The sequence below is a fragment of the Gavialis gangeticus genome, unplaced genomic scaffold (assembly GCF_001723915.1).
Source record: "Gavialis gangeticus isolate Ggan-Ray unplaced genomic scaffold, GavGan_comp1, whole genome shotgun sequence".
Lineage (NCBI taxonomy): Eukaryota > Metazoa > Chordata > Crocodylia > Gavialidae > Gavialis > Gavialis gangeticus.
The window spans coordinates 199,044,143-199,053,790 of NW_017729032.1; the positions used below are offsets into that span (position 1 = coordinate 199,044,143).

General features: G+C 41.4%; 1 protein-coding gene across 2 annotated transcripts in view; it reads left to right on the forward strand.

The window, feature by feature from the left end:
• The first annotated feature begins 6,246 nt into the window (after nucleotides 1-6,246).
• The window catches only part of LOC109303191 (cytochrome b-245 heavy chain), a 33,288-nt gene continuing 29,886 nt past the window's right edge, over nucleotides 6,247-9,648 (forward strand). Inside the window, exons 1-2 of one of the 2 annotated variants that reach the window (XM_019525339.1) lie at nucleotides 6,247-6,648; nucleotides 8,765-8,860. In XM_019525339.1, coding sequence (XP_019380884.1) covers nucleotides 6,604-6,648; nucleotides 8,765-8,860 — 141 coding nt within the window. In that variant the 5' untranslated portion in view covers nucleotides 6,247-6,603. The remainder of the gene's footprint in view (nucleotides 6,649-8,764; nucleotides 8,861-9,648) is intronic. The other variant, XM_019525337.1, reaches the window with a different exon arrangement.

Sequence of the window (9,648 nt, forward strand, 5' to 3'; positions counted from 1 at the left end):
CCCACCAGGTCATCCCCAGAGGCTAACACCAGATCCAGTATGGCGTTTTCCCTAGTGGGGACGAGTACCTCCTGCACGAGGTATAGGTCCAAGATTGTACAAGTATAATCATAGGAATAATCACACTCCAAATCCACATAGTTGTACCAGGGCAACTTTTAAGTAGAGATTGGGCCTTGGAACTTACCCAAATAGAGCAAAAAAATCAATGAATGCTCTTCATATGATTGACTTTCCAGGTAAACCCTCCACTTTTTACCAGCTATTCTCATTCCCTTCCCTGCCCTGTCTCCCATCCTTTGAGTACAGCTACATTCATTCCCTCTCCCCAACTTCTCTCTCTCACCTACTGACCACCTCAATTTACATTTTAACTGACTGGCTTTCTTGTATACCTACGGGCTTCTGACTGCTTTACCACTCCATCCAGGAAGAGCACCGACTATCTGCAAATGCTTCCACAACCTGATGAAGGGTGTTTGTGCCTGAAGGCTTGTTAACAAGAGTCTTTCCAACTATTTGAGTTGATCTAATAAAAGATATCAGATTTCCCCAAAGACACTTGTCTACCTGTGTCCTTAGACCAACCTGGCTCCAACCTGCACCCCTTCATATGAATGCACATTTCCCCGAGATTCTGTCATGTTTAATAGTTCAGGAATTAGCATCAGACCATCTGCTTCAGAATTTGTGACTCCCAGTCCATTTCAAATCTTAGAGGAAGCCTTTGTTGCATTGAATTATTATTATTATTATTATTAGTGTGGTTGTTGCTGCTATCATCATCACTGTTATTATTATTGATATTAAACCTACTGCAGCCAGCACTGTACAAGCAGATCAAAAAGATGCATATAAATCTAAGTGTAAATCAGGAAATGACAGATGGATACCAACAGAGAGCACAAAGACACCGTAGCAAGGTGGTCTACCTCTATAAGGTCTGGATGGCTTGCGGCTACCCAATTATCAGACCCAGTTGAGAAGGGAGTGAATGGTAATAAAAGCAGCAGTGGTTCAACTGAGAGAGAGAGAGAAAGTAAAATGGTAGGGAGAATTGAAGAGGTACTTTTCAGAAGTGAGAAAGGTGGGGCGAGAGAGAAAGTTTCTTGTGACTCAGTTATGCCAAGCAGAAGAGCTGTTTTGTTTTGATGTCTTTTCTAAGTTTTATGTCAAAGAATCAAACTGTGCCCCAGAAAGGACTCGGGTGCATCAGTGAGTCTTTTCTTGGGATAGTTCTGACAAGTAGAAAAGTGTAGCTACCCATTTGTACTTAAAGGAGCTGGTTACCCTAATATAGAAAAAATAAGGTGCATGAAGGGCTATGCCTGCCATGCATCAACAGCCCAACTGTTGCCAAGTTATTCTTAGGCATTATGCAAAGGAGACCTTTGAGGAGGGATTTGAAGAAGGACAATGTGACAACCCTGTAAAAGTTTCTGGGAAGTACTTCCTAAACACAAGGAGCCTTGGAGTTGCGGTGGGGTGGAGGGAGCATGAAGGGGGCAAGGAGAACATAAAGGTATTTCTTTTAAAAAAAATAAAGCAAATGAATGATGAAGCCTAGCACAGTGGGCTGACTTTCCTGAGTAAAAGGTGAGAGGTAAGATGGGATCAGCGGAAGAGGGCTTTGCAAGGGACTAGGAAAACATTCTATTGGATCTAATGGAGAAAGGAGAGGCCGTGGAGGTGTGTAATGTAGTAGAAACTTCCTGGGTAGATAGGTATCAATCTCCTCCAGACTAGTGTTTTTAACCAAGTTACATTTCAAAGAATACATTTGATCAGCTGCTAAATGCTCTTCCTGTGCTTATTACTGCCCATCAGGTGGTGTTGTCTCCTCGCTCAACACGCTTGCTGCAGAATTTCCTTATGTTCCTTTGCCTTTGGTTGCAACTCTCCACTACCCTTTATTCCCCTCCTATACTCTTCTGAACCTCCCTTGCCAGAAAGAAATTCTTGTACAGTTCTCTGCCCTGACTTCTTCTGGAAAGTCAGGGTTAGCTAGAAGGATATAGTGGTGAACAAGCTGGAGAGGTAGCTGACCAAATTTTGCCTGCTTAATCGGTCATGTGGATCTACCATTTTACCAGACAATGTTGCCTTTTTTAATTCTTAATTCCTGAAATCTCTAAGCAAGCAACCTATCTTCTCTCACCTCTTGCCCCTTTGCCCCAGAGACTCTCTCTTTGCCCTTTTTGAGTCTAGTCTAATGCTGGTGCACTTCTGTTATTAAAATCTCACAGCTGAGGTTTTTCACAGGCAATGTATGCTAAAGTTGATATTCTATCTTCATGGCAAGTTATTTGTATTAGTATTAAACTTGTTTTAAGATTTAGAAATAAAGTTTAACAATATTGCTTTGGGGACAGGCTTTCTATTCAGAAGTTGGGGGGAGGAAGAGATGGGGGGAGTTATGGGCAGGAAGAGTTATCCTGCTTTTTCCCCTCCAGATGTTGTTTTCTCAGGGTGAAGATTGCCCACCATAGTAAGTTCTGCTGAGGTTCCATCCCATCAGGACAAAATGGTTTCAGACTATGAATAAATGCAGGCCTGGACGCAGTGCACAGCGAGGAGAACACAACTGTAGTGTTGCAGAACAAGCATTAGCAGATCCTGCCTGCAAATACAAGCATGATTCAGACAGAAGTAACATCTCTGAAATGCACAGAAAGAAGTCTCAAGGCCCTTGCCTGCTCTGTAGGCTGTAGACATGGGCTAGGGACAGAAATGACAAACCGGTATAAAAGTGATCAGAAACCAGTTCAAATCTGTAACACAAGTTCATGTAGACTGCTTTCAAAATGGCTGAAACTGGTTTAAGATAAACCTGGATGGATGTAGTAGACTTAACTGTACAGCTGCGATCTGTAGCCTGCACACTTCGGGCAGGGGCGTGCAAGCAGGGGATCGTGGCTCCCTGCAGCAGTGATACCCTGGTCTGGAGTGAGGGCTTGTGGGCCCCTGCCCAGAGCATGCAGGCTACAGATTGCAGCTCTGCCCTGACTCCGGACCAAGCTGCCCCCATCTCAAGTTCCCAGCGGCTCTGGAGCAGCCCCCGGTGCTGCTCTGCCATGTGCACTGCTGGCACAGCTGAGACTGGTTTCCATGGCAACCCCAGCCTTTAGCTGTTGGCGGCACCTTTTTGTAGGGGGTCCACCACCACGCACCCCTGCATGTCGCCCCTGCTTTCCTGCATAGGTGCAGCTGGGGTTGCCATGCAGGCAGGGGCTGGTGAGAAATGGAGTCTGGCTACCAGCCAGATCAGCCATTTTGCCCACCCCTGGCCTAAGCTGTCTACTCCAGCTGAGCAGGGATGTGTGCTCCAGTGCCTCTCCCTGGCTTCTGGCCTGGGCCACAGGAGACGTATGGCTGCATTTCTGGAGTCAAAACTGAATGTCTGTTCACTTGCTTATTGCTTTGATCTCCCCAGTTTAGACTAACTTGCGAAGATTGAATTGATTCATCCTCAGGCTTTTTGACTTCATCACAGTCAGTGTAGTGACTCTGTACAAACTACAGTCATTACACTGGCTAGTGCAGACTATGGACCTAGCAAAAGCCTGAGTTATGAATGATATATGCTTCAGCTGGTATATAATCAACAACCAATAAGCTTCCATTTCACTCACAAAAAAATAACCTGGGAAAGTAAAAGCTGTTCATCAAGCCTTTAATATTAGACTAGACCAAGAATGAATAACTGCATTTTGGAAAGGGGTGTAACAGGAGCTAAAGGTAGCAATTATTGTTTTGTTAATCTGTTATATAGTATAATTGATCTATTCAGCAAAGTAAAAGAAAGAAAACATGGCAAATAGCATTACCAGATAATGAGGGAAAGAGATAAAAGTCCAGTTCTGGCAGGGAGGTCTTTTCTCAAGGACATAGACCCCAGCTACTTGGCATTTTCCAAGTCCACAGGAAAACAGGTTCAGTCCAGCTCCCAAAGTTTCAGTGAAACAAACAGATTTGAACAACACCAATCAGAATATTTTTTTAAATAACCCACATAGAAGTATTGGGTGTAAACAGGAGGAATCTTTGGGAAGACCTTTGTAAAGTCAAGCCAGCCTGTATGCTAGCTTCTTCCTCACTTGATCTAGGTGAGAATCTATATTATGCTGTTGCAGGTAACTAGAAAAGCATAGAGACAAATGCTCATTCTTATGCTTTGGGGAGTAATCACTAAAAGTTGGATTATATATAGGCTTCTCTCTTGCCTCTTCTGCCTGACTTGGGTGGTAATAATACCTTACCTTACCCAAGAGGGAATGGAGGATCATTGGGATACACAACTGTATCTTAATTTGGTGTACAATCAGGGTAATTAGTAATGGAATTGCAGCCGTCCCTGAATTCTGTGTCTAAGCTTGCAAAGAAGTCCTGACCGTATGCAGGCCATAGTCTTGTCCCTCAAGAGACCAAACTGTACCTGTTTTTGGTAACAGGTCACTTCCTTCCTCACAGTGGTGCAAGGTAATTAAAGGGGAAAACGTGTGGACAGAAAAGTACACCTGAGGAATAAGTGGTTTTAATCTTGCAAAAGAGATAAATAGGAATTTCCTTGTTCCGTCACCCAGCCGGGCAGCATGTTTACTGCTCACAAGTCTCCTCACAAATGCAGGATTACAACTTAAATTTATCCAGATGCTAAATATGTGAATCCAGTGGGTTTACCAAGCTCTTGACAGATAGTTATGCTGGCAGACAGGATGAATGAGTTTATATTAGATATGTGAGAATTAATGGCAAGATGAATCAAAATCTTTGACCCTGAACATTTCTCTAAATGTGTTTCCCTAAAAGAAGATCTGTATATAGTGAAAGCTGTTGCTGCAGGAATATGCAAATTTTGTGCTTAAGTCTCTCCTATTCTAATGAGCCTATTTTGCAAAAATTTATAAAAACAGGAAATTTCAGAGCCTGAATACAAGTGAGAGGGCTTTTTTTTTTCAAATGATTTTTATTTCACACACTCCTACATTATAAATATTAATACACAGCTGGCACTTGCTTGTGTTAAAAATATAATAAAACAATTGTACCCATAAGTACAAGAAAAAAGTAAGTTCAAGGAATTCGAAACACAGGCAACACTTTATGGGGGGAATTTTCACTTGTTCAGCAACTGTAATAAGTAGCAAAGGACCAGGAAACAGGCAAAAGGCGGTGAGAGGAGCAGTTTTATGGTATCTTCACACACCAGTTCTCTCTTGTGACCTACCATAAAAGTAAAACCCTGTTCTCACTGCAGTCAGTGCCTGAACTCTCACTCTCCTGCATGGAGCCAGACTTTCACTCATGGATTATGGCATGTGCAGGAATGGCCGAGGGGTCTGCTTTTTGTTTAAACTAACTGAAATTCATCTACTCTCCTGCTTCCGGATGAATTTGCAATTAAGGGAGTGTGCTGCATGTGGGATATACCCCATGGGGGTGGAGGTGGAGTCACAGCATGTTCTGCTGAGCAGTCACTTGTGTAGCTATTACAGGTCAAAGGCATGATAGACAGGTTGTCAGACCTTTTGAAGAGAAGATCTTTGCACTGGCTTATTGGAGTGGCTAATATTTTTCAGTTGTTCGGTTTCTTTTTGTATTAGGACATTTGATACTTCAGCGACCACTTCCAGGTAGAGAAGGGAAAAAACAAACCAAAGAGTCTAAGTTTTTCTTTTTTCCCTCATCTCCACAGGTGTAAGTTTGTTGGGTTAGACACCACACCACCTTAACCTTTTTCCCTCTTTGACCTCACCACCAGCTCCTTTTTTTCTAACGCTAATTTATACCAGATAAGGACCTTCAGTCCATATACATCTGATAATGGATCGCTTAAAAACAACTGCAACCAAATATATGTTTCACTGTTCTTCCTGGAAAGGTTGTGGATCATAAGTTCTCCAGTACTACAGAGTCAACACTGAATGGAGTTCAGTGCCTCTTGGGTTGTCTTCTGGCGAGAAAAACATTTGGAGTGAGAGGGACATTGAGAGCCTTACATACTCAAGTAGCTTGAGAAGCTGGAACCTTATGAAACATGCCAGCTATGACAAGGGCTGGAAATCTTTTCAGACCAACTGGCGGGGAGGGGAACTTGTCCACAGCATTGGCTGAGGGTTCAAGCTGTGACCTGGTGAAAAAAACAGAGGTGCTGATGCATGCCTTGCAGGGAAGGAAATGCTAGGTTAACCTCTGAAGGCTGTCCTGGGGTACAGGGCAATGAGAAATTCTAAGGATGATTCATTAAGAGGTGAGGAATGAGCGCCAGGGTGTAGCAATGAACAAACGGAGATGTTTCTCATTGTTCGAGAATGTGTGTGTTGAATTCTATAAAGGCAGAGATGTCTTGCAGTGGAAAAACCCTCCAGTGATCTCTTTAGAATAAAAAACAGTATTGCATTGGGAGGAGGCTTAACTGAGGTGTCGAGGCTTCAGAAGAACTATAATAAAATCACTGAACCATGCCGTGGTTTCAATTTAACTCAATTCTAAGTGAATGACAAAGGAAATGGTTGCAGCCAGGCTTCTGTTCTCACTTCCTTCTGTGAGGAGATACAGATATTTCCTCAGCAGTAAGCCAGTACACTCTTTGCTCAGGCAACTATGGGCAACTGGGTGGAGAATGAAGGACTCTCCATTTTTGTTATTGTAAGTACAATCCTTTCTTGTAATTGATTTCTAATCACACATGCTGATTACTTGATGTTATTTCATATATGATCCTGTGACAAAAGGTGTTATATAGCACCTGAAGAGAGAGGTTACTAAGAGATTCTGGGTAAAATCCTAGTCCTGCTGAAATCAATGAAGGACTTGACTTGTATCCTTTGTGCCAAGTCTCGTTTAACTTGCTATAAATAGGAGTGTAATATAAATATAAACTTCTGAAATCAAAAGAGCAAGCAACATTTAATTTCGATATAAACTGTACACATTTTTTAAAAAGCCAACCCGGCAAACGATGGTACAGTAAAGGGCTTTTGAGAAGCAAATGCTAATAAAACTGAATTAGATCACAATGTACAGTGCTCAGTGACAAGATTATGTAGGTCAGTGTTGCAGATTCCAAGATTCTGTATAGAGATGCACTGTTCACTTTACTTGCACTTTGCATGAAGCTGCCATGAATGTAGTGTTATACTAGCCAGTATGTTCCAGTAGCTCCAAGTTGGTTATAAAAGTGGTTGCAAACTCATTTGTGGGTAGAGGAATGGAGTCTGGAATATGGGAAGAAACAGTTTGTATTTGGATTCCCCCCCAAATTAATGTGCTTGGTCTAGGAAGCCATTAGGTATTTAATTTTGTATCAACAAGATGCATAACTTAGTTAATGACTTGTCAGATTTTGGTGAAGCCAACACAAATACACTAATAGGAAAGAGGTGATTATAAATGTTCTCTGTGTAAGAACTCAGTATTACCTGAATTTTAATAAGTATATTATTATTTTCCCCTAAAGTAAGAAAAATTGTTTTCAAAGAGTTATCTGAAATATAGAAAGAAAAAGTAAGGGAAGATGAAGAGAAGTAGGAAAGGGATCTCTTTTGCTAGAGGGCTTGAATGGAAAAGCGTTCTGCTTTATTCACAGCTACTGCTACAATACATTAGTTGGGCATCAGCTTTCTAATGCAACATTAAGAATTTTTCTAAACTTTTTTCATGGATCATTTAAGGCCTAGGCTAACTGCACACTCCTTTACAGCCACAATGGTGGGCCAAGGAACATTGCAGGAGTTACCCCAGAAGCCAAAATTTAGGTATAAGGGAAGCTGATACTGCAGTTTCTCAACTTTGATTGTAAGCATAATATTTAAAATTCACCCCCCCACACACGCGCACACACACATCTCTCCCTGCTCTACCATGTTTGTGCACCATTAGCTTGGAGCAGCATGGCACAAACTGTCCACAGTTTAGAGCCATTTCACTGTCTGGCTTGAAGTCCAAAAGCAAGTAGGGTCAAACTAAGGGAAATGTACTGATTCAGTGCGATTTCTCAGGCTGTGTGTGCTGGCAGGTTGCAATGGGAGGGCTGCTGCAGGATGGCTAGGAACCCTCCACCACACCCTTGTTTCTGGCACAACCCACAAATGTGGATCTGACCAAAGATGTGCAATTGAAATGATATTCTAGCCGTTAATAACAGGCACCAGCAAAAGTAGACACGCATGGGCTCAGTGTCACATGGATCTTGCACAATCACAGAGCCATGCCTATGCATTTAGGCAAAAGATGACTCAATTAGCTGCTGTAGGATTGTGGCTTATTTTCTCCATCTCTCCAAATGCACTAATCCCACACTCTTTAGCAGGCCAATGCTGTACAGGGCAGTTCTGCTGTATAAATTTAAGGACGGATGTATTTAGCACCCTTATCTTAACAGTAACCAGAGCAATACTCCACATGCTTCAGGAGGGAAGAGGGAATTTAGTAGGGAGGGTAGAAACCTGGAAGTGAGGAAAACATTATAGAATGAAAGAGCAGATAAAGAGATTCCCTTTGGTTAAAAACAAAAAACAAAAAAAAAAAACTAAACAAACTATCAACCCTTAATCTCCACAGAGAAAAGTCAATCTCCATGAAGTTAGAGTAGTCAGAAGGGATGGAGATTCATAAATTACGATGAAAAGAGACTATTAGCTCAATTGGTCCAGCCTCCTCTATGCTACAAGTCATAGACTTTCACCCTATTATTCTTTTACCAAACCCAGATTGTTTGATTGAAGCATATTGTTTGACTGAATATTGTGTTTTTCTCATTCAGCTTGTGTGGCTGGGGTTAAATGTCTTCCTCTTTTGGTGGTATTATCTGGTGTATGATGTTGGAAAGGAATACATCTACACAAGGGTACTTCTTGGGGTAAGTCTAATTCATGTATTAGCTTGGCATATGTTGAATGGGCACATGCTTAAGATGACCTTCCTATATTTAGCTCAGTTTCATTTGACCCTAATAGCAGCATGCCCGAAATGTACGGCAGTAGTTCCAAAATCATGTACAACAATACATAGCTCCACAATATAGAAAACCAGGAGATATAGCCCATTCTTAAGACATCTTCAAGTAGGAATTATGCTCCTTTTAATTAAGAAGAACAACACAGATGTTAACCACTTCTTTAAGTAGAAAGTGAGTAAAATATTGCCCTGGAATGATTGCTTCAGTTGTTCTTTCATGACATTATTCATTTATTTATTGTCCTGAATTAAATAATGTACATATCAATTTGCCTAGAAAAGCATTTGCCGTTCATGGTTATATTAAAAATATATGGAAGACCATGGATTGTGAGCCATAATTGGATTGTCTGGGGCAGGGCACTATGACCTACTAGAGTTTCCAAAGGTTCTAACTTTTTCATTACAGTAAGTAGGATGAACAGGGATCCTGGTTTTCTGATAAAAATAAAAAAAATAAAAAAAAATAAAAATCAAGATTTCTGATGTAAAAACAAAACAAAACAAAACCCTAAATTCACTTTTGTGATTAAAATGAAACCCGAGAGCAAGAGAGAACATGTCTGTCATTTAATTTTAAAGCATGGAAAAATGTGGATTTGGGGTTTGGTTTTTTTGTCAGAAAATTTGGGATTCTCTTGTATCAGAAAACCAGAGACCCTAATGATGAACTGGGGGGGGGGGGGGGGC